The sequence below is a fragment of the Populus trichocarpa genome, chromosome 13, assembly GCF_000002775.5.
Source record: "Populus trichocarpa isolate Nisqually-1 chromosome 13, P.trichocarpa_v4.1, whole genome shotgun sequence".
Lineage (NCBI taxonomy): Eukaryota > Viridiplantae > Streptophyta > Magnoliopsida > Malpighiales > Salicaceae > Populus > Populus trichocarpa.
Window position 1 is genome coordinate 238,052 of NC_037297.2, and position 25,225 is coordinate 263,276.

The window sequence follows — 25,225 nt, forward strand, 5'->3', positions numbered from 1 at the left end:
CCTTGCATTCAAAGCCCATAAAGTTTAATTTTAAAGGACATTTAAGTAATTGCATTCTATTTTGAAATATGAGATGCTCCATGATAAAACACTAAACTCTATTTGTTTTTTTAATGCTTTCTCATATACACATTTAGTAAAGTGAAAATTAAAAAGTGAGTGTTGGGATTTTTGTAATTTAAAACATCAAATTTAAAGTCCAACAAATGAAAATGAAAAACATGAATAGAAAAGATAAAAACAATAAAGATATAAACATGTTTGATTAAATAAATAATAAAAAAATATAAAATAAAATTGATACAATTCCACAGTGAATTTATGTATTATTAAAATAAAATATATAAAAAATATGTATTTTCTGTTTTCATTGTCATTGGCTTTATTTGAAGATAATAACCAGATATTGGTAATTAAATTCTTCATTTGGAGTGTGAACTCAACTGGGAACATCAAATTAAATGATTATTTCACATTGTCAAAGCATTCATTTTGAAGGGCATGAGAATCTGCGACATGGTTGCCTCCCTCACCTTATTATTATTATTAATTAATTAATTTTGATGATCGGGTCAGCTTGCGTGTACTTTGACTAATTCCACGGGCCCTGAATTAATAACTATGTAAGCCTTAAGTGGTTCTTAAATGACTCGAACTCGTGACAATTGAAAAGCAAACCCAAAACTTGACTTTCAGCTACCCTTCAAGGTTGCTCCGTCACCTTATTGCCAATATGGGAAGAAACATTAATTTAGGGTTCTTCCAATCTAATTCATGTAAAATGCAAATAAATGGTGAAATATAAATATAAGCAAAAGTTTTAGTGAAATAGTATATTTTTGGATGTCATGATTGTGAAACATAATAAAATTTTAATTGGTTTTGTAATTCACAACGGCAACATCTATTTAAATTCAAAACTAATTGGTTAACTAGTTCATTAAATCAGTCAACCGATTCGTAAGGAAAATCACAAAATTATCAAAACTAGGGCCCCAAAGCAAGATTTTTGAAATCTAATGATACGACAGTCGGAGCAGCGATTCCTTAGCTATTTCAAAAAAAATAGCCTCTACAAACTCTTGTAAGAGCATGATCCAACAGTCAGATCAAAAGTCACGGTCCTTTTGAGTCATCATTCTAGTCTGGCGAGACCAAACCTCCTTCTAGATCTAAACTTATGTCATTGGTCTATAAATGCATATGTTAGGCCATTCACATAATACATCAGTGATATATCATCATCCAGTTATGATAGACCCATACCTGACTGCTCAAAATCACTCGTGAGAATTACTATATAAACAATAATTTTTTAAATTTTTTAATCATAGTCTGTTTTTTAGTCTACAAGTTGGATAAATATGTGTATTTTTACTCACAAAATATACTTGAATGATTTTTTTTTAAATTATGGTTTCTATGTGAAATGGTCGATCGATTTCACAATAATATCCAACCGGCCAATTAATTAGCAATTTTCGTGTTTTAAAAGTACAATATATTTAAATATTGTTATTATAAAGAGTAATAATTATTTTCTCGTGCTTAGAAATATTAAAAATATTGATATTGAGTAAATATATCGTTTTAGAAAAACAACAAGGTAAAATTGTAGTATTTCACTTTTTTTAATTTTAAAAATGTTACTTTGCATAAACTTTTAATTTACGGTTATAATTTTTTAAAAATAATAGAGGAATAAGGCCGACCCATAAAAATCCTACGGTCAAAACACACCCACGTGTCACAACAACAACAGTTTAGCTAAAACATTTGGATTTGCCGCGCTCAAAGTCAAACGAGGGAATCAAATGGAAAACACCTGTTTTTAGCTTCGGCTTTTGTCATTTCAGCAAACCCAAGGTTCGGTTTCACTCCGAACCTAAACTCTCTGTCACTATCTCTCTCTAGCTTGTCTCTGTTTCAGACATGTCTTTTTATAAAACAACAATAATAAAAAAACAGCTTTGATTTGATTGGATTTGTTTTCTTACTTGCACTAATTGACAATAAAATTAAAACCCTAAATTCATGCTCTCCGTCTGATTTTACCCAACTCCCAATCACCATCGCTGGACGATCCATACATGGCAATAACAGAACCTTAAGCTTGCCAAAAAAAACATTCCATGTCGTTTCTCTCCTGTCTCCTGTCTCTCTTTTGCTGCTGGTGGGTTTTCTTTCTTTCTTCTTGTTTTGTTAAGCAGACATGTTTTCTGTGATCTCTATCCTGTGTCCTGTGGGTAAAGATAAGTTTTTTTTAAAGAAAGTTCATTTCTTTGCAGAGACCCCTTCGAGTCTTGACTTGGTTGTGTGTTGTGTTCTAGGTTGCTTGAATCCAGCTTAAAGTTTGAATTTTTTTTGTGTTTTAAGCAGACCTTCCTTAGATGATTCCTTATTTCTCTCTCTCTACGTTTATTTATTAGTTGAAAGCGACACACCCTTTACGTGCCCCTCTCTCTCTCCATTATAAATTTGGTCGAGATATTATGCATTATTTTGTGCCATAAAAAATAAAATAATAAATTTCAATTTTATTTATTTTTCTTGGACTAGATCAAGGCAAAGTATTTGAAATTGAATACAGTGGTTATTTATGAATTTGAACTCATGGGGTACCCTTCAAATTAAATATTTTCACATGCAGACACCAAAGGCCATAGCTTTCGCTGCAAGCACTGCATAGACCAAATCATAAATCTTTGATTTTGTTTTCCTCTTTAGAAAGCAAGTTTTGAGTCAGTATATGCATGTGTTATCTGTATCAGATCTTTGAGCAAAGATTCAGTGTAGTTGCTGTTTGATCAAAATCACCATTAAGTACTGATGTCAGTTTTGGAGAAACCATCATCAATATCTTCTTCTGTAAGAGAGACTGATCCTTTATTGAAGGATTTAAATGAGAAGAAGCAAGGTTTTAGGAAAAATGTTGTTTCTTTAGCTGCTGAGTTAAAGGAAGCACGCAACCGCCTTGCATCTCAAGAGCAATCATTCGCTAAAGAAACAGTAACTAGACAGGTAGATGATTTCTGGTTTTGGTTTCTTTTTGTATGTTTTTTTTGAGTTCTTTAGATTTAATCATTGCTTTCTTTCTTTTCGTGGTCCTTTTGATTGTGGGGTCATTAGGGGTTTTGTTTATTTTTTGGAGTCAATTAATCAGTGGTTGTGTGTTTTTAACAGGAAGCAGTGCTTTTGTGTGTGTTTTGATTTTTAACAGGAAGCAGAAAATAAGGCTAAAACCATGGAAGTGGAGATTAGCAGATTGCAGGAGCGATTGGAGGAGAAAAATGGCCAGCTTCAGGTGACAGCTTCTACCGCTGAGAAGGTTCCACTCAATATCCCAGCTTTGACTTCACTTTTTAGTTTCCTTTGATCTGAAATTCAAACATGAGTACTTATCATATTGGAGTTATTTGCTTCACGGAGTAAGTTGATCTGGGCTGTGAGGGTGTTTTTTTCTGTGCATCTTAACACACAATCCACATATCTGATCCTCATCCTTTTGGATGGCTATTGACCTTTTGGCCCTTTCAATTTGTTTTCCTGGGTCGAGCCTTAAGGGGGAAAGGTCACCGGAATGTTTCAATTTTTTTATTGTTGTCCCCCATTGTAATCTATTAGCGTGAATGCTTTAAGATAACCTTTTGTTATGTTGTTGTCGGCGACCCAACTTCTTAGGTTTTTATTTTGCAAAATTATGGATTGTATTAGAAAGTTGGTCAAAACAGCTTCCTGCAATTTCTTTAGGATATTCTTAAGACAAAATGCTTTGTTTGGACGGTGTTCAAAATATCATTTAGTTTAGCTACCACTTTCATTAGGCTGTGTATTGATTGCTGTGATTCTTGACGGGGCTGCATTAATTGAAACTTTAATTGACTATGTAATTTAAGGAAATCATGTAGATTTCATATTTAATTCTTGGAAGATTAGTTGAACAGTAAACGAAATATCTCATTTGCAAATTTGAAGGTGATGGTCGCTCTTGGAATCATTAAATTATCACAAGATCCATGTTATGTTGCACTTATCTCTGCCCCAATTATTTTGGTGATTTATTCCAAATAAATCCCAATTGAATGGCTATGTAAAATGGTGATGACTTCATACCAAATAATCCTGGGAATTGGGATCCTCTGCACGTCAGCACCATTGCAGTAAAACTTGGTGAGATGAGTGATGAGATGTCAGTACAAACCAATTAAGCCTGGGCTAGTTTCTCTCTCTCTCTTTATGTTATGCCCCTTCCCAACCACAGCAAAAGGAAAAGGTAGGAGGAGACCTGTTTATTTGTGTTTGTCTCTATGTCTTTGATACATGTCTATTCCAATCATGGATAGAAAGCAATTGAGGCATTTAAGGCTACCATATATGTGTAGTAAGCTTGTCACATAAAAAGAAGCCATATAGGTTGCACTTGATGCCATCACCATCATGTTGGCAGATAGCATCAAATTTAACTACCAAACCATTGTATACATCCCCTTTACGTAGGCAAGGATACTGTAATTGCCTCTTTACTTTTGACATTTCATAAGAGCACGTGAGACACTTTGTAATAGGAGTTTCATTGAGTTTTTCATGTGTTAGTAACTTCTCCAGAGTTGTAGCATGCTACTAAAGGAAAAGATGGAGGTTGAGGATAGAGGACTGACATTAGTAAATCTAGGGTAACACAATGATGTGAGATGCTATCTGTGGGGAATTGTACAAAAGTAAACCTCTTTAGCTTTTGTGCATTGATTTATGCAATCAGATAAGAGTACAGCAGCTTATTATTGTTTCATTTAGAGCATATCATTCTTTAGAACCTTCAGCTTTAATTGAAGACTTATTGTAGACAGTAGGAGTTTCTAGATCTGATATAATCTTTAAGCACCCATCATTTTGTAACAAGTCAATCTTTAAGCAACCATTGTTACTCTCTTTAAAGGGATTACCTTGCAGGCATTTATGTACTGGTGGTCACCTCCTTGCACATCACAGTATGTCACTTTTCAGAAAACATACACGCATGAAACAGTTTATATTGACTGGATGATCATTGAGGAATTGGAATAATTAAAGAGAAAAAATCTCTGTGCTCCTAGCTCAAGACAACCTTTTGAATATTACAACATGGTGTCACATTATAGTTTTCATGTATCTAAGAATTAACATACCTGTCACCTCTTGATATTGGGATGAGTTTTAAAAGACATTTAGGGGGTGTTTGGGAGTGTGATAGCGGTTTTTTAAAATGTTTTTTGCTCGGAAATACATCAAAACAATGTTTTTTCATTTTTTAAAAATTAATTTTGATATCAGCATATCAAAACGATCCGAAAACATAAAAAAATATTTAATTTTAAGCAAAAAAAACCCTAAATTTTCATGAAATGCTGTTTGGAATGCAGTTAGTTCTAAATGGCGCCTTAATGGAGATTGCTCATTGGTAGTTGTGTTACTGTATGATTTGCAATATAACCATCTCTGGATTATGAACCCTTTCCATTTTTATATTTTATCATCTGCAAGCTTCTTGCTTGTTAAAACTTCAGTTATTCTGATTTTTATTCTTTTAATTGGCCACAGTACCTCACAGAGTTGGATGGTCTCAGATCACAACTTGCAGCCACTCGAGCTACGGCAGATGCGAGTGCTGCCTCAGCTCAGTCAGTGCAGCTTCAATGTTTAGCACTGATAAAAGAAATAGATGCAAAGAACAGCTCATTAAAAGAGCATGAAGAGCGTGTAAGCAGGCTAGGAGATCAATTAGATAATTTGCAGAAGGATCTTCAAGCAAGAGAATCTTCCCAAAGGCAACTGAAAGATGAAGTTATGAGAATTGAGCATGATATTATGCGAGCTATTTCCCAGGCAGGAGACAGTAAAGATTGTGAACTGAGGAAATTATTAGATGAAGTTTCTCCTAAAAACTTTGACAAGATGAACAAAATTTTAGTTGTTAAGGATGAAGAAATAGCCAAACTGAAAGATGAAATAAGAGTTATGTCCACTCACTGGAAGCTTAAAACCAAGGAATTAGAATCACAGGTGCATCCATCTTTAGCTGTATCTATAATCTCTTTAATTCTATTGTCATTTAAGGTCCACGGACCTGGTAATTTGTGAGATTCAACCTGCTTGTTGGCAGTTAGAGAAACAACGACGAGCTGATCAGGAATTGAAGAAGAGGGTGTTGAAGTTGGAATTCTGTCTTCAGGAAGCTCGCGCTCAGACTCGAAGGCTTCAGAGGGTAATTTTTGTCTTTACTCTTTTGCCTGGAACTGGATGGTTGCATTGACTGCTGTGAATAAGACTTCCTCCTGTGTTGTTGGCTTTACCTTATCATTTTGCATATCAGAAGAGCACCATGCTTGAAAATGTTCAGATGCCTCCTTGCAGTATTTAGCTGTTTCATCAACTAAGTGAACCACATCAATGCATACTTGTCGTGCGCAAGTAGCTGCATTTTGACACGGGCTCATTTAGGTTCAAATTAATTGAACGTTTTACAACATCAAAGTTTTTTGAGTGGTTATTGTTGTGCTCTTCTGTTGATATTAGACGAGTCCTTTTTTCTCTGTAGTTTTTGGTGGTCATGTTCTTTCAATATGCTCAAGTTATTTCCACTGCTAGATTGCACTTTCATGTACTATTATTTAATTGTGTTTATATTCATCTTAACAGATGGGAGAGCGAAGGGACAAAGCTCTGAAAGAACTCCGAGATCAGATAGCAGCAAAACAGCAGGCTGTATCTGAGGGAAACAATGAAAAGCAAAATTTCTGGGAGACATCTAACTTCAAGATTGTAGTTTCTTTGTCTATGTTGATCTTGGTTGTGTTCTCAAAGCGATGAAATAGTAGGCTAGATTGTTGTAAATGTCTTGTTATCATAGGTTTTGGGGAGCTTCAGAAGCCATTTAGCTTGTAGAGATAGCCTAGAGTGGAGTACCTTTTCCTTGTGCAGTCTAGTCAAAGGTGCGTTTTTTGTTCCCGTTAGAACTAGAGTCCTCTAGTTATGCTGTACGTTTTAAATCTATGTACAGCCGTTTGGCTTCCATATTTGAACCCATGACTTGAAAAAGATTAGCTCTTTTATGCTGTTGATTTTACCAGCTGGATGGCATGATTATAACCTGCCTTGTGCAAGCTTTGCTATCATTTTTTCTTGCATTAAAATCTGGGTTTATATATATATATATATATATATATAGTTGTAGTCAAACCAGGACATTATTAATATTGTGGGGACAGGAGAGATCATGCTACCAACAGAATATGTCATCTGATTTTCAACTGTAAGCTAGGCTAGCTAGCTGATGCTGTGTCCTGATTCAAGTCAAGCGTTTGGTGCATATTCTAAACAAAATGATTTGAGAATATAAATTGGCATCTAATGCATTAGAGCATCAAGTCCTCGTTAATCCTATTAGCCGTTAGGAGATGCTTTTCATCACCTGGCATGATTCAGGCTCTGGCGGGGTCGGCCTTTGTTGTTTTTCCCAGGAAATATGGGGTGAACTTTTTGACTAATTTGTGTACTGAATTAGCATTTTTCCTATCTGGAATGGAAATTGAACGATTAGAGCATCTTAACAAATATGTTAACTGGTGTAAATTTGGTTTTTGCCAAAGAAGTCACGGGGCGATTTTGACAGTCGAGAAAATCTTGTATCCATCGTATGTGAAACTAATTCACCTTGTATAAATCTTTTTGCATGCAAAGACCATGTCTCTTGCTTGCTAGTTTGGTTTTAAACAGGTTGATCATATGGATTTGAAGCTTGGACGCTAGCATGGGAAGCAGATCCACTTACCATCTGAACTGAGCCTCCATAGGTTCTTACCCTGTAAAGGTAAGAGCTAAACTTTAGGTTTATCCTCATAAATCATCCACCTAAGAAACTTCTTGTATCCCTGCTCCTACCATGCACTCCTCAGCCATCCGATAAAATTGCTAAAATAAGTGATCACAAATGTGAATAATTTAACTAGATTAATCAGAAACTCTAAACTACAAATTCTGCAACTTTGTGAAAATGTACAGGAACAAAATTGCCATCGTACATCTAGTACTACCCAGCCTCATTAAATTTCACTACTTTCAGCCTAATACTAAACATGTAAACATAGAAGTTGATTTGTACCTTCGGCAGTAAAGTCTTACATTCTGCGCAACTTCCGGCCAGCCAGAAAATGTTATCAGGATGTTGGTGTTGTAATTCATTCTTTTGGAACTTCCCTCTAGTTTCTTTTTCTATGAAAGATGGTTCTGTACAGAACTTGGAAACTGCTGCAGTTCTGATCTTCTGCTGAAAGCATGAGCTTCCAATCCATTTGGTGTACATAAAGAAATTCTTTGTTCTACATGTCTAGAATGATTGTTCTGGCAACAAATGATGTTACCAAAATGGCACAACCAATAAATGGCTGCAAATTAGCTGACATGGATGCTGGAGGGTTAAGAATGGGAGGAGTATCGAACCCAAAACTTGAGGCAGGGTTGGTTGATGAGTTCAAAACTGATGGAGTGCTGCGGAAATCAGAGTGTTAGTTTTTGAGTTATTGAATTTGTACTAATGAGTTCCTAACTCACGGATGATAAAGAAATTACCCTGACACGCCGACAACCGGTGATGTTGTTGCTGGATTTGCAGATGAAGTTGTTGGCGCTGGCAATGATGGAGTGCCTGATGAAGATGATGATGTTGGATAAATGCAGGAACCAGTGCCTGTTTCAATGTTATGTGAGTCTGTGAATATTCGGAATATTAATTTTAAGAACAATCCCAAATCTGTGAGTCAATCAGATTTCTTACTTGGATTCACATTAACTATAGTGGCTGTTCCTCCAAAATCACAGCTGGTTGCCGCAGGATTCTTCTGAAAATAGCTGTTGAATGCAAATGAAGCGTGGTTTTGAAGAGAGTTTGGATTGTAACAATTCCCTCCTTGCTGGATCTGTGAACAATCTGCACCTCCCATTCCACACGCATAATCCAATGCTGATTGAAGTGCTGTCTCCGTCACTCCAGACCTGGCCACACACCAGCTCTGTCCTGGTATTGCTGGAGCATTTGTCGTTGCAGGAGGCGCCACAGGATTTGTGACTGGTGCTGTGACTGGAACATTGCCTGTTGGGGCTGGATAGGTTGTCACAGGATTAGTCACTGGCTGTGCACCTGGAACTGTAATAGGTGCTGGTGTTGTGACTGGATTGCTAATTGGTACTGGTGGATTGACAGAAGGATTTGCAGGGGGGAAATCGACAGGTGTGGTGTAGGGGAAAGGTAATGGAGTGGATACAGGATTGGTCGGTGTTACAGTGACTGGATTGGCAGGATTGGTAGCAGGGACAGTGACTATTGTTGGTGCTGGAGTATCTGGCAGGAGAGTCCCTGGTGGTGTTGATCCGGGATTTGTCGGAAAAACTGTAGGTGTATTGATTATATCATCATGTAAAGTAGTTCTGAAGTTTGTTAAGAGCTCTCTCCGAGATGAAGGAAAGATTTGTTCATGTTCCCTCTTCAGCTCCTTTTCCATGAAATCTTCTACCGAAGATACTTCTGCATACAATCCAGCTACCTGACCTGTGATCTTACTGTTTTCTAAAGATTTTGAAACCTTCTCAGCAAACTCAGCTACTTCTTTTGCACCAGGAACAACAAGGCTCCTGATTGTCATAGCTATGAGAACATCATAGGGAGAAAGTAGAGAAGTGGCAGCTGTGACTTTTTGGATCATTGATTGAATAAAAAGATCTTTCATCCCCAGTTCTACATCCACATCAAGACTGGTTTCTACAGTGACAAAAGACTTGGTCCTCTTGATAGATCCCAAAATCCCATGGAGGTCATTTTCTTGTGTTCTATCCAAATTTTCTAAGAATGACAACGAAAATGCTACCGAGACCTTAACTTCACTGTCAACATGAAACCTATTCAGGACTGAATGGATTGATTTCAAAGTGTATAAAAGCTTTGGCAAGTCATTGTTGCCGCTTACAATGATGCTTTTGATGTTCACATGGGGTAGAAAGGTCACTAATAGGGTCTTAAACCAGGAGATAGCAGATGGTTTAGAATTTATCAAATTCTCAACCAAGCTGTCATCTAAATAAAGATCAACAGACACATTAAAGTTGGAAAGTGCACTCAAAACCTTGTGATCTGAAGCAAAAACTCTTAAATGACTTGCAAAGACCTTGTTTAGCTCAAGAAATGATACTGTTCTGCTAAGTGAAGAAGCTGCGGTGATTCCTCTGGCATTGTAGGAGAAACCCACTAGAGTTCCTGTAACAAAAAACAAGAAATGATCTAGTTCAACAAAGATTCAAACTTCAAAAAGTTTGAGCTCATCCATGAATTCAAGCAGCTAGTACTTCTTATTAACAGTGAATATGTGAGAGAGAAAAAAATAGAATAGAAAAGAAAAACTATACAGCTTTACACAAGTGGGGTAGGGGTAGGCTAAACTCTAACTCTTCTTTGCACTGAATTTTAAGGAGAGAAAAGGTGTGAACAAGAAATAAAAGATACTTACCAGAAGAGCTAATAGTGAGAAGAGACAAGAAGAATAAGAAGAGGCACTTTGATGCTACTCCGGCCATTATAATGAGAGGTGTTTTCTGGGTTGCTGGAGGAGAACCCTATGGATTTTTAAAGAGATTCATACAATGGGAGTGTTGTTTAAAAGAGAATGCTCATAGAATATTGAGAGAGATATAGAAGGGGAAAAGGCGTTGCAGATAAAAGGTTAGGAGAGAAAAGAAGAAAGTTATAAAGGAAGGAAGGTGTTCCTTTGGCATGAAGGATGGGACTGGAAAATGTGCTGTTTCCCAACAGTAGAGAGAATCAAGTGATCAACCACTGCTTTTATAGCTTCTTTTTTTATCTTTCCCGAAAAACACAATTGGGCTCAAAACTGAAAGCATCTTCCTCCACACACCAAGACAAATTCCATAAGATATGCCCGCCCACATGCATGTTACACAGTACAAATATAATAAGCAAAGATGGCATGCCTTTGTCTGCTTGTCCCAAAAGGGTTTCACAATACAAGGATGGCAAGACCTGCCCTGTTATGTTTCCCCTCATAAATGCTCTGCTACTGTTTTAAATTACCACAGTAAAATGTTTTTCATTTTTCTTGTATCCATCAATATTGCACTGTCCAACAAGAACTTATGCCATTGTTTTCCACTGACAGCTCTTAACAAGCTTAAATTTTCTTTACTATATGTGCGAAGATTCTTCTGCAGAACCTGGGCAGACAGCTAAAATATTTAAATATTATTACTTATGAGAAAATTAATTTTTTTTAAAAAATTAAGACAATAAATTAAAAGTTTGGGCAGAATAACAATATTGAAAAAGATTAGGTGAAATAACATATTTTTATCTTATTGTGTTTCTAAAACGTGTCTAAATATCGCTATTTTTAAGTGTGAAGAAATAGTTGTTGCGCTTCAGAATAATGACATTTAAACATGTCGCGTTTTTGAAGCGCGGAAAATGCTAATTGGTTGGATATAGATGCATAATCGGTCAACTGTTTAATACAAAAATTATAATTTTATGATTTTTTTCTTTCAAAAATGTTTAATGAGTAAAAATATAAATCTTTATCCAACTTGTAAATTGAAAAACAGATATTGTTCACCCAACAATTCTCATGAATGATTCTAAGTAGTTAGGTGTTGGTCTGTCATAACTAGATGAGGATATACTCTAGACAGATTATGTGGATGACCTAACAAATGCATTTATGGACTAATGAGTCAGGTCTAGACCAGGAGGAAGTTTTATCACGCCTGACCAGAATGGTGGCTCAAAAGTACTATCACTTTTGATTTGACTATTGGATCATACTCATATTTTTACATGAGTTTTCAAAGGTTGTTTACCTTATAGTAGTTATAGAATCACTGCTTTGACCGTTAAATTTTTAAATTTTAAAAATCTCATCTTCAGGATCTAGATTTTAACAGTTTTGTGATTTTTTTTGTGAACCAATCGATCAATTATTCTTGAATTTAAATATATATCATGGTTATAAATCGCGATATCAATTAAAATTTTTTCACGGTTTTTGACCGCAACATATAATAAATATCACGGTTGAGAACCATAGCATCCAAAAGTATGCTATTTCATGGACATTTTTTGCCATTCATTTGCATTTTACATGCCAATTGGCAAATTTATCCTGCGAAAATGCTTGCAGTTTTTCGAAAGATAATAAAAGAATCAAGAATCACAGTAGGCTAAAAAAAAATGCCTGAAAGTTAAGTTGAGAGACTATAAGAAAAAGGAGAATGTACTGCTGCTCTCGGCATCCATCACCCTATCTTAGCAAAACCTTGAGGATTTGAGATTGATTGGACTGTGTAAAAGGAGGATACCTAAGTCAAATCTGCTGAGCTCAACAAATCCCACTAATTGTTTTTATTTATTGAAGGCCAAAAGAGGCTTTGGATTAGGCCTAAAACCTCAACCATGTTTTTTAGGCAGTTTCTTCTAGGACAAGATTTCAATTTTTATTTTTCCAAGCCCACCATGTTCTTAGCAGACAAAACATCCTGTAAAGGAACAAAATTAGCATTCATTCACATAAGCTGCCTACACTTATGATTCATCTATGTAATAAAACACCATGTAGAAGCTTGTCGGGTCAATTGCATCCATCGTCCCTCTACTATGGGAGTTCAATTAATCACCCCCCCTACTACATTCTTTTCACAATCAAGACACTCGATTTATTAAAATAAGAAAAACATTTGGAAAAATAAAATAAAATTCTTGAAGTTTTCTCATTTCTGTACCCATTTATCATTAAAGCCATCATAGGATGAGGGTCCTGATTGTAAAGAGAACATTCTATAGAAGGATCTTATTAATCAAATTAGTAGTAAAGGGATCCAGTTGATCAAAGACATATAGTAGAGGGACCACATGGTGTAATTAGAGTAGAAAGTAGAAAACCAATGGCTTTACACAGTGACATAGATACATTAGTGGTGCCTTAACCTTTGTAACAACATTATTAGTGCCACTTTCTATGGGATATATAAGATATTCCATTGGGTAGGGACAACCCATGTGGAATAACGTAATGTGCTTCTCTCCTTTCAAGTTTTGATGATTTCAAAAGCACCTTGGCTGACTAGGTAACACTTCATGGCCGAAAGCAAGCACAGTAGAGAGGGCGAGAAAGAGGGTAGTCATACCTATTGGTGGTGATAAGGTTGACAGAAAACAGGAATCCATGCATGAACCCTGGTAAAAAGAAAAGAAGAAAGAAGAAAAAGAGAAGATAAACTAAGCCCTAACAGAGATATTGGTACTTTAATATCTGATATATTGCCTTTTTCTAATCTAGTTTTGCCCCTTACTTTCTAAATGACGGATAAAATCAGTGTCATATCAAATTCCTTCATCAAAGCATTAGAGACCTGGGATGTGCTAAGCATAATCTGCCTATAACTGACACTCACATTTCGGGTCATTTGCTGCTATAGAATCAGAGATTTAAAGAAAAAAGATGCTAATTAATGACGCTCATCAAATTGTGTGTCCACACCTTTTGGAACATACCATGCTGGCTTCTGGTTAAGAGGATAGAAAGTATTGTATCTCATCTTTGAATTCTTTCCATACTCTTCCAAGTGTTGTTTTTGGGTAGCCAGTGAGCATATTTTTGCTTGATAAAGGAAAAGGAAAAGGAAAGGGAAAGAAAGATTAAAAAGTTAATAGAAGCTAAAGTAACTTTTATTAGAGCAACAATCTTGAGTGACATCATTTGCTGCACTGTGCTTTTGAGTGTGCACAGTAAAAAGATTCAGAAACAGCAAGTTGCAGGTAGTTCATGAAAATATAACGCACGAGAGAGACCACCGCCCTTTAGTTTATTGTTGGAGTTGCCTACAAATCCAGGGTGTCCCTTGCTAGTTTCTGCATTATTGTTACAGATTTTGCTCAAAAGATGTCAAGTATTACTTGCACTTGGCTATCAGCGAGGACATTTGTAATTCCCATCATCAAGGATTTCTACTTCATAGCATGTGGTAGCCAATTCGGAAGGATTAAGAATGAAAAAGAACAAGCCAAAACAAGTAGGATGATTAACCATCTATTCTGTAACACTAATCTATGTTTTATCAGCTAGAATGTAACATTTGCATTCACTGAAAGAAAAAGTAGATACACTCCACTAAAATACACCTACAGAGGTGCACATAGGAATCCCATCAATTCTTTGAGGAAGAACAGAGTCAAGTGATTCAGCATTCAAACTTTATTGCAAAGTGACCAAAAAGACAGTATAAAACATTGGGCAGCCCTACATGCCATCCACAGCCAGATAAAGATCAGATCAACTTAGTGAACTTCAAATCAATGACATGAACTCTCTTTTCCTATGTTACTTGCACACTTAACATGGTGCATGTGTTCTAGCATAACAAGCATCTATGTTATAATTTACAAAAACTTTGATTGCTTATGCCTTCTCACGGCTCATTTTATTTACATAACAAGCAAGTTGCTGAAGAAGGGATCCAAAATAATAGCTTCCTTAGCTGAATTATACTTGCTGAGACGCTTTTTCAATGAGTGCAAATCTCCCTCATTTTTTGAAGAGCGATCCTGGTATCACATTAACACTAAGTTAAGCACATAAAAATCTAACAATTACAGTTAAAATGGTTGTATAAGATTAGGATGCAGCAAAAACATCTGTTTCTTTTTCATGGAACATATTAGCTTTCAATGTATGAAAAGTTTTTAGGAGCCATGACTATGCTACACACTGCTAGGAGGTGCTTTTATGTTAAGCAACAAAACGTGGAAAATTTGATAAATAAAAAAGATACCTCATTTCATAGTCAGTAGAAAAAGAGAGACTTACAAAAGATCTCTTCAGGAGCAATATGTCCACCAAGTATATCAACCACAATACATTTGTCTTGGGAAAGCTGTAGAAAATGAGACAAAACAGTCATACCATCTTTCCAATAACCAAACATGAAGTTTTGATAAGCTAGAAGAAAAGCCCCTGAGGCCTGAGCAAGTAAGAGAAAAAAAAGTAAGAACAACATTTTTTTGTCTTTCCTAGTGCTTGAAACCAAGACACCCTGATACAACAGGAAAAACAGCTGTGAAAATGACTCGAATGCATTTCTCCAAAATGTGACTTAGGGTTGTAGAAGAACATATGATTGCTTGTGATACAGCACAGGCAACCACATATGCAACATATCAGGAAAATATTTGTGCTGCACTGGATTACATTTTGCAAAAATAGGCTGTGCATATGTTCAGCTGAATTGGCATAGATTTTAACTGTTTCATATCTAATGCCTTATGAGCAAATGAAGTAGAGTAAAAACACCAGCATGCTCCTCTTATGCGTTCAAGAAAGATGAAAAGCGATCAACAATATCACCTTCCTTCCCAGAAGTCTCCAGTTACTTCCTTCATCTTCCTATACGTTTCTGCCTGCACATGATGTTAGGAATCAATTAGCCAATATTCTGAAATAAACAGGACCTACAGCTTGTATTGTGGCTCTTGCCTGTCTATCTCCTTTCGGGCCCTTAAAGAGATAAGGGTCCGAGGTTAAGTCCAGGAAGAGTATATCTTGACCTGTGTAAATAAGGGTCTGTTAGCTTATCATGAATCAAGTATAATTCTAAACATTTATGTGGATAATATTAAGAAAAATTAAAGAACTCACCTGTATTAATTCTGGACAGAGTAAAATCAATTATTGAGATCAATAATCCTGAAGTTCTGAAAATCATTTTCTTCCCCTCCAGGATAAACTGCACTGTAGTAGAGTCATTTCGACGCAAAAGAATGTTTCCCCTGCAACAAAAAAGTCCTAAATCAGCACTCATGCAAGAAAAACAATATTATTTATTTCCAGAAACAACAAACCAGTGCAGGTCACGATGCTCAAATTCATATGCAGCTTCTGCGATAGCTAAGCCAGCTGTAACCTGCAGAGCACGATAGACACAGTAAATCTTGAAGGTGGCAGCTCAGTGAAGAATTGACAAAAAATGCTTGAATAAAATGTACATCATTACCTGAACCAATAAACTATGCACTTCATCAAAGTTTAAGAGCACAAAGCTTTCAAGGTCTTTCCCACCATGTTGTAATACAAACACAACATAGCACTGCATAAATTAATTGAACATGGTAAAAAAACCTATAAACCTTACTCTAGAAACTTGCAGCACTGATGTCATACGGGGATTTTGCAACTTCAGCCAATTCAATGTAAATATCTACATATAAAACATGCATGTACATCGTGCGTGCAGGAAGCGGATGTATTTTTGAAAGCAGTCAGTTATGTCTATAAAAGCTCAACGCTAAACCTGTTTCTGTGGAAACTCCTTAGGATGATCATTTTCAGAACCATGCCTTTCATCCCAATATTCCCATGCTCTGACCAAGGCAGGGTCATAAGGACCTTCGCACACTCTTAGACTGCGGATAAAAAAGAGATCATTAGATATCACGTACTGTAGAAAATCTAGAAAGTAAAAGTATTAGGCTGCAACAGATATGTAAATTAACTCAAAGATGAGTTTTCATATTATTCATAAGTTAAGTCTACCCTCTGCAAATCCAAGTCTATCTAGCTTATAGCCGTATGCTATTGCTCAGCTCAATTTGCAAAGCAAAGCCATTGAACAAACATAACACAATATGGATTTCTTCAATTCCAGAATGTAAGCCTACTGACCACACTAAAAAGAAAGCAACCTATTGCAGGTTATTGTTTTCAAAAGATACTAAGCAGTTGCAGAAAAAATATAGCAGTACTTGGATCACATACTCTAGAATTTCGATGAATGTTGTGCAAGCGTTGTCCACGTCAGAATCATGTGATCTGATATTGTTGAGAGTTCGAGAAAGGATAACCTCCTCGAGCAATTCTTCTGATCTCTAGAACATGGAAAATCAAATGCTTCGGCAATAATAATCCACGAAGAAAGTGTCAATATGATAACCATGAGTGCATTTCTGCCTATCATATGTTGACCATGAGTGACTTCACAGAAAAGTTATAAATGGAAATGTTGTTATTGTTTAATACCTTCTGTACTTCTCCATTTACCGATATATCCCCATCAATGGGGACTATTTTGCAGGCAGTATTACCAGCTTCAAATGCTTCTCCATAAGTGCCTTCACCCACCTTGACAATATTATCTGGTTCACTGCAAAAACAAAGTTTTTTTTGTCACCAGTTTCAAGGATGAAGGAGCTCAATTTAAATGACTCGGTGCTGAGTTGAGAAGAAAATAAGAATAAAAAACCCAAGAACAAAAACAACAGGTGTAACAACTGCAAAGATAAGTTATATGACTGAAGTCTGGCAGGTAAATTTGTGTGAATTACTGACTTCAGTAATGCAGTTATTACACATCGATCAATCACTTAAATGATACGGACCACCTCCAATCAATGAGTGTGCCATGATCAAGATAATTCCCTGACCTAAAGCTCAACGAGGCAACTCTGACACAATATGTGCTTTTCTTCTCTCAAAAGTCTTACTTTCATCTTTCAAAAGACACAGCCAACAATTTTTTATAAGTTTTTAAAGTACAGATGTCTGATTACAATATTTTTGGTTCAGGGAATGCAAAATAGCTACAACACAACTTTCTACAGACCATACTGGAAGTTATTGATTCCAAGATAGGCTTCTGTTTCATTTTTCAACAAATGAAACTAATGATGGAAGGAACTAATACACAGTTCAAATAAAATATGAACTGATCCATCATGATTTTTTATATGAACAGTCCATCTCAAAGTAAGAAAAAATGTTGTAAAAGTCAACCCCCGACCAAACAGCTGCAGACACCATCCAGATAAAATAATTGCTTCTTTGAAAAGAAATATTGTTTGGAAATGCATACAAATATAGAAAACTGAACAAGGTTTGCACGCATGCATTGTTTAATGACCTCTCGTGAGTCAAAACAATATGAATATATGTAAGAGCATCTTGTAGGGGAAAAGAGCGGCTGCACAATGGGAAAAAGAACAAGCCAATATTAATTTAGAGAATACTTCCAGCAATGTCAATGGAACTGACTGTCCACAGACTGCCAATAGCGCAGCAAATGGATCCCCGTAATCATGATCTGATAAAGTAGACGTTGAAGCTAAAGACAGTTTCTTAATTGCACCTTCAATGCCTTCACAACCCTCATCACACACCAACATAGAACTGCTCTTTTGTGAAAGAGAATTCCTTTCAAGTACATCTATACTTTGTAAATATGATTTAATTCTACTCTGGACAGAATGCATTTTCGAATTAGTCTCCAAATCAGGATTTTCTGGAGTTATCAAATCCACAATGTTCAAGTCATGATCTGATAAAGTAGACGTTGAAGCTAAAGACAGTTTCTTAACTGCACCTTCAATGTCTTCACAACCCTCATCACACACCAAAATAGAACTTCTCTTTTGTGTAGGTGAATTCCTTTTAAGTACATCTTTACTTGTTAAATACGATTTAATTCTACTCTGGACAGAATGCGGTTTCGAATTTAGTCTTCAAAACAGGTTTTTCTGGAGTTATCAAATCCACAATGTTCATGTCATGATCTGATAAAGTAGACGTTGAAGCTGAAGACAGTTTCTTAGCTGCTCCTTCAATTTCTTCACAACCCTCATCAAGTGAATTCCTTTCAAGTACATCTTTACCTGGTAAATACGATTTAATTCTACTCTGGACAGAATGCAGTTTCGAATTAGTATTCAAAACAGGTTTTTCTGGAGTTATCAAATCTACAATGTTCAAATCATCGCCACACATAGGTTCCAAGGGAGGCATGGTTGGAGTTCCTAATATCTAGAAGGCCCACAACTTTAGTTTAACTTCTTCGCAATAAAGCCAATTCTCTTATCTTGATGACAAATGCGGTATAACAACCGCATCAGTTTCATTGTCTGTGGCCCATGTACCAGAGCTTTTCGGAGATGGGCTCTCTTCCAGCAACTCAAAAGCATCAACCTCTTCTAAGTATTGCTTTTCTTTCCAAAAATCGGGATGTTGTGCTGCTTTTCCCTTCAAACACCAGAAATCAAAGCACAAACTTTACAAGGAACCAGAACAGGAAGAAAAAAAAATTAGTGCTAGAAACTTGAAAGAGCAAATGCAGTCTAGAAGAAACCAGAATGGTAATAACAAAACATAAGAGAACACGCAGGAAATAATAATGGAGATAACTTTCGGAACGGGTGGTTTTCCCTTTTTTTCTAGCCTGTTTTTGTCGAGGCTGATTGTCCACACGAGCAGCAACAGCTATACTTATCCTCCCTCTGAGTCTAGCACAAAATAATACCATTGCAAAAGGGGCATGCTAGTTAAGTTTGAGAAAAAAAGATTATAGCTTACATGACAGCATCTCGATTCTCAAACGCTGAAAATGTACTAGCCATGAATTTCCCTAGCATTACGTGAGTAACACACAGCACAAACGAAAGTGAAAAGGAAAGAGCATGTAGAACGAGGATACTTGCAAATAATAGAACACATCAAAGCCTAATAATTCTACAGTTCTAAACTAGAATAGCACAAGTGATATCCTATGTGAGTGATGATAAACATCAAGAAACAACAACAACAAGAAGAAAAAACTTCAACAACCCACCGTTGCAAGACCAAAAAGAACCACAATCAACAAGAAAAAGCCATCATTTAGAGTTCATTGAAAAGAGGGAATTGAGTTGAATTAACCTGGTAGAAAGTGAACGATTCCAACTGACACGTTTAGTGGCACGATCACCACCACCACCACCAAAACTCACTCTATTCTCCTCATTATCCTTCAACTCCAACTGTCTCCTGCAAAACCCAGAAACAAAACCACAAAAAGTTGCGTTGAGCCAGTGGCTGATCTCTTATTGGATTCTTTCCCTTACCGATGTTCCCTCCGTCTTGATTGACAGGTCACCTCCTTTTGTTTCCTGCACTGATCACTAGATATTGCCAGGGAGGTTTCAAAAAGGACACTAATCGCGTGCCCGGTTTGTAAAGATATCAACGGTCCTACTCTTTATTCTTTCTTCATTTCTGTTTCATCTTTATATCAATATTATCTGTCTATCACCGTTGACCTAGGCAGGGGTTGAACTTTCAATATCCATACTCATATCCGGTGCCCGGGGAATGCCCAACCTCACGGGAATAACCAAAGAGGGGAGGGAAGGCTTTCGCTTTCAATGGATCTTCCCTGCCCCGTACCAGACATCTAAGAGGTTCAAGCAAGCCCGAGCCTCCGATCGAGAAACCGTTTCCAGCAGTCTCTGCGCTCCTTTTGGACTTTTGAAGCAGAACTTGAAAAGAGAAAAGAAAAAAAAGAAAGGAAGAGCGGGGTGCTGTTACTGCTGTATATAGAGTTGCTGAATCCCGAAATGATAAAGCTAGAGTCTTTATCATTTAACATTACAAGTTGGCATCTTGTGGAAGTTATTTGAATTTGGTGTGGTGTTTGTCTTCTCCTACTTTGGTAAATGGGTTGTTTTTTTTTTTGAAGTGATTGCCTTCCTCCTCCTCCTCCTCCTTCTTCAGCAATGATTTCTGACCAAAAATCAACTCTTCTTTCTCCACCTAAAACAACAACAAAAGTGTTCCTAGCTACTACATTATATTGATAGTTTATGGTAAAAAATTGAAGATTTTAAGGTACCTGCTTTGGAACCCATCATTAGTACTATGCCTCAAAAGGCTCTGACAGACCGTGCCAGAGAATCTACTGATCTCATCTTGTCAATACCCTATTGAGATTACAGGGAGGAAGTTTTGAAATGTTGGAGTTGATGCCTGGGCGGGAGTGGTCTCCGATAACGTGTAGTTTTTATACTAGTTACATACCTCACGTGATGCCGCGGGTCAATTATTTTTTGCATTTTAAAAATAGTCAAGATCTAAAAGTGTTAGGTTTTTTTGCAAAGTTATATCCAAGAATCTCAGGTTTGGTTGCAACACCTGACCCAAGAGTAATGTTTATAATATTAATAATAACATTAAACTTGGGTTAACCCTTAGCATAAAAGTGTCTGGATTGCAATACCAGACCCAATAGCATTGGACGTGAGTCTGGCTGCAAGGTCGTATCATAAAAGTGTGATAATTAAATAGATTAGTTAAAAAGAAAAAAAACCAACATAAAGAAAAAAAACTAATGAAAAAAAAGAAAAAAAAAAGATGAATTAATTGGGTTAACCCTTCAAACCATGTTAACTCGTCATACCTTGAATTCGCATCGTGAAAGTTTGATAATTAAAAAGAAAAAAACAAATTAATGGGTTAACCCAGAATTAACTGGGCTAACTCGTCAAACCAGGTTAACCTGTCAAACCCGGAATCCGTGTAATAAAAGTTTGATAACTAAATAGAAAAAAATTTAACATCAATTTAAATTAAATGAAAAAAATTAATTAAAAAAAAAGGCATCAGCCTTTTCACTGTGGACTGCACTGTGCAGTTCACAGTCAAAGGCATAAAAAAAAACTAAAGGCATCAGCCGAGAACTACTTAGAAAAAAATTTAATATTAATAAACTAAATTAATTAAATAAATAAAATTAAAAAGAAAAAATAAATGAAAAAAAACCTCTAAGAAGAAAAAAAACTAAATAGAAAGAAATTTAATATTAACAAACCAAACTAAACGAAAAAAATAATTAAAAAGAAAAAAAAAGCAAAAAAAAATAAAATTCAGGTTAACTCGTCAAACCAAGTTAACCCGTTAAACCCGGGATCCGTGTCATGAATGTCTGGTAACTAAATAAAAAAAAGTGAACATTAACAAATTGAACTAAACAAAAAAAATTAATTAAAAAGAAAAAAAATCCGGGTTAATTCGTCAAACCATGTTAACCTGTTAAACTCAGTATTTGTGTCATGAAAGTCTGATAACTAAATAAAAAAAAATTTAACATTAACAAACTAAATTAAACAAAAATATTTATGAAAATAATAATAATAAAAAAATTGACGGGTCAACCCGGAATTAACTGGGTTCACCCGTGAAACCAGGTTAACCCGTGAAACTCGGGATATGTGTCATGAAAGTCTAATAACTAAATAGAAAGAAATTTAACATTAACAAACTAAACTAAACGAAAAAAATTAATTAAAAAAAACAAAGAAAGAAGCAAAAAAAAAAAATCCCAAAAATCATTAAAAAAAACAGCTAAAAAAATTAGACAACTTAAAAAAAAAAAAAAAAAAAAGCCTAAGGAATCAGTGTTTTACTGTGGACTGCACTGTGCAGTTCACAGTAAAACACACTGATTCCTTTTAGCTATTGTTGTAATTGTAATTGAGAAGGTGAAAAACCATAAGGAAAGTGACAAAACGCCGTTGTTTATTTTTTGTCCTCAAATAACTAAAGTACCAGAACAATTCAATTCATTTCGGTACTAAATTGTTTTTGTGGTTAGAATATTTTTTTATAAAAAATAATTTTTTTGTTTTAAATAATTTTTTTAGGTATTTTTAGATCGTTTTGATATGTTAATGTCAAAAATAAATTTTAAAAAATAAAAAAAAATATTATTTCAATGTATTTTTAAATGAAAAACACTTTGAAAAATAATTACTACTACAATATCAAATAGATTCTTAATAATTTTTCAATTTAATTTTAAGGTAGATTTTAGAAAAATTATGAAATTTTTTCATTTGACTTAGGCTTGGATTTAGTAATAAATTAGTTTATATATTTGCGTTACAAGGTTGGAATAATTTTTTTTTAATTGTAATAAAAAATATTAAGGTTATAAAAAACTATTTGGTATTGTTATTAAACCTTGTCCAGTGAATAACTTTTAAAATTTTTAATTTTTAATTTTTTAACTTGAATTTAAAATTAAAGGATGAAATTATATCTTTCTTTACCTGCTGTCTTCTTGTTTCAGTCTGTCACAAATTCAACAAATCTCTAACAATACCAAGAAAAGCACCAGTTTGAATGATTTAAATTGAATGGGAAAAGGCAACACGCGTCTTTATGCTTTCCATACTGAGGGTCATCACATACCAAGACATTTCTAATGTTTTTTCTATTCCCTGAGTGTAAGATCATTAATTACCTGCCACATTTCAATGCCAACGTATATAATATATATCTCAAGCTGGTTGAACATAAAGTTCTGGTTTATCCTTGAAATCTGCGAAACATTGACATCTGCAACGCAAGTGAAAGAGCTTAGGGAGATCATATGATAATATGTTACCTGATCTGGCTTCTTGTCTTGAGGATCAAGAGTATATATACTGCTTGTCATCCCAATTTTCAGACTGCCAATGAAGATGTTATATTGCTATCAAAACCAAAAAAGCCAACACAACAATAAAGTAATTACAGGTATAAGATGCAAGGTAGTACTTTCTTGGCCTCAGGTTCATTGATTTTCATTGGTGGGAGATGATCCCAGTCGGAGTAAGAACTGACAGTTTTCTTCTCCATGCTGTCAATAAAGTTGCTGTATGTAGCATCAGATTAATGGACGTACGATCATTATGTAGACATAAGTGAGCTGGTCAGTCTCACAAGAAACTTTCTTCTTGATAAATTGAGCTGCACACGAGCTGCCGGTATATCCTAAACTACCATTTTCGTAACCATCTCAACCTACCTATGTCACTGATTTCCTTCCTATAAGGCATTCCCTTCTGAAAGCCACTAGAAATACCAACAGAATCAAGAGCTTCAAAGCGCCAATATGCAAACACAGGAGCTATGAAAACTAGCAATAGAGCAGTCCTTTCTGTGGCTTGGAAAAAGGGCATGCATTAATCTGCAAGTTTGCCCTGCCCTGAAACGGCGCTCAGCTAGTTTCAGAACGCTTGTCCGTACTATTTTAGACATGGCGCATACCAATTTGTTAAAGTTGGTTTCTTCATCTACACACGACAGGGTGAGCATGTGCATGGAAAAAATGAGTGATATATATCTTCATAGATGAATTTTCATGTATCTCCTTTCCCAAAACCGAGACACAAAAATCCTCTACTGTTATATCTTTCACATTTGCATCACCTCCATCTTCCCCATCAAGCACAGAAACCCGGCTCCCAAATAACAACCGTGGAAGCATCACCATCATCTTTAAGCACTCCTACTTCGCCAGCTCAATAGCTAGCATGGATCGATAGCAATAAGTTACCTCTTTCCACGCTTTTTAAACTCTTTATCAGACAGAACAACATCAACTGGTTTCACTTCTGGCCCGCGCTTGTTTGGATACCTTTCTACCTGCTGATCACCATCAGAGATTCTATCTCCGTCTTCGTCTTCGTCTTCGTCAGAGGGAAAATCATTGCTATCAGTGTAAGACGAAGACAACTTGTTCTTGCCCTTAGTACTGCTTGAAGAAGAGCCCTTCTTAGGTTTATTATCAGATTTTTGGTCCATATATACTCGCCAACATATCACTTACCGATAGCAGCTTCCCTTCCTTCCCATCTTTATTTTTGCTTCTTTGCCATTGCAGGCTTTGCAGCAACATCCAGTTGGCCAGATTAAAAAATAAGAAATTTACTAGAAGAAGAGCACTGTCATATTTACTTGAAACAAATTCTTCAAAGGGTATAGGCTTGAATTTCTTGGAGTACAAGTTTTGAAATTAAGCTACGTACATTGATCAATCATCATCAAAATCCAACATCTTGGATTATTAAACAAATCAATCTGATTATTACACTGAATTGATCACTAATTAAGAAGAAACAAAACCTTTCCTCTCTCTCTTTTTTTTTAATAAAAATGATAGATATTCAATTCAACCAGTAAACAAATTCTCCCTCACACCCTCTCTATACCTTTCCTTCTCTGGTTATGATGATAAATTAATAAGCCTCTCTCGGCCCTTTACATTCTCAGATTGGGTTGGGCCATTTGGGTAACCAGAACCCTAACCTATAAATTATACAATAGTAATTAATACTCTTAGTATATAATATAAATATCGGGTTGCTTGAGCCTTGTCAATCTTATCAAAGTCACAATCCATTTTTTTCTATATATATAAAAAAAAGGGGTCATAGTCGGATCGATTTGCTGTACTGATAATATTAATTATATCATGGAAAATCAGTGATTAGCAAAATATCAATCACTTCAAGATTTCATTTCATTTCAAGGTGACACTTTGTAGCAGCCACCTACCCTATAAATTGCATGGATTA

The 25,225-nt window shown here is 35.6% G+C and overlaps 2 protein-coding genes and 1 pseudogene across 5 annotated transcripts; 1 reads left to right on the plus strand and 2 right to left on the minus strand.

The window, feature by feature from the left end:
• Positions 1–1,923: 1,923 nt before the first annotated feature.
• LOC7465215 (nuclear envelope-associated protein 2) lies at positions 1,924–7,102 on the plus strand. 2 transcript variants are annotated; one of them, XM_024583435.2, is made up of 6 exons: positions 1,930–2,173; positions 2,772–3,021; positions 3,221–3,328; positions 5,578–6,039; positions 6,140–6,241; positions 6,676–7,102. In XM_024583435.2, exons 2-6 carry the CDS (start codon positions 2,830–2,832, stop codon positions 6,844–6,846), a joined length of 1,035 nt encoding a protein of 344 aa, XP_024439203.2. In that variant the 5' UTR covers positions 1,930–2,173; positions 2,772–2,829; the 3' UTR covers positions 6,847–7,102. The 2 variants fall into 2 exon arrangements, with proteins under 2 accessions (XP_024439204.2, XP_024439203.2); XM_024583436.2 differs by having other exon boundaries at positions 1,924–3,021; positions 3,221–3,304.
• A 573-nt stretch (positions 7,103–7,675) lies between these two features.
• LOC7478876 (uncharacterized) lies at positions 7,676–10,852 on the minus strand. 3 transcript variants are annotated; one of them, XR_002977322.2, is made up of 5 exons: positions 10,533–10,852; positions 8,810–10,282; positions 8,605–8,722; positions 8,138–8,523; positions 7,676–7,838 (listed from the first exon to the last, which is right to left on the minus strand). XR_002977322.2 is itself a non-coding variant. In XM_024583431.2 (4 exons), the coding sequence occupies exons 1-4, from the start codon at positions 10,597–10,599 to the stop codon at positions 8,355–8,357; spliced, it is 1,827 nt and encodes a 608-aa protein (XP_024439199.2). In that variant the 5' UTR covers positions 10,600–10,852; the 3' UTR covers positions 7,958–8,354. The 3 variants fall into 3 exon arrangements, 1 of the variants encoding a protein (XP_024439199.2); XR_002977323.2 differs by having other exon boundaries at positions 7,676–7,947; XM_024583431.2 differs by lacking the exon at positions 7,676–7,838 and having other exon boundaries at positions 7,958–8,523.
• Positions 10,853–14,218: 3,366 nt separating this feature from the next.
• LOC18104004 (serine/threonine-protein kinase haspin homolog) lies at positions 14,219–20,833 on the minus strand (annotated as a pseudogene).
• Positions 20,834–25,225: the final 4,392 nt, after the last annotated feature.

Bases quoted from the DNA above. Each gene is read 5' to 3' on its own strand.
- LOC7465215 (XM_024583435.2), top strand. From the start codon at position 2,830: ATGTCAGTTTTGGAGAAACCATCATCAATATCTTCTTCTGTAAGAGAG. The intron at 3,022-3,220 runs GTAGATGATTTC...GATTTTTAACAG, and splicing joins AAGAAACAGTAACTAGACAG to GAAGCAGAAAATAAGGCTAA. The intron at 6,242-6,675 runs GTAATTTTTGTC...TCATCTTAACAG, and splicing joins AGACTCGAAGGCTTCAGAGG to ATGGGAGAGCGAAGGGACAA.
- LOC7478876 (XM_024583431.2), bottom strand. From the start codon at position 10,599: ATGGCCGGAGTAGCATCAAAGTGCCTCTTCTTATTCTTCTTGTCTCTT. The intron at 8,723-8,809 runs GTAAGAAATCTG...ACATTGAAACAG, and splicing joins TATAGTTAATGTGAATCCAA to GCACTGGTTCCTGCATTTAT. The intron at 8,524-8,604 runs GTAATTTCTTTA...TGATTTCCGCAG, and splicing joins CCGGTTGTCGGCGTGTCAGG to CACTCCATCAGTTTTGAACT.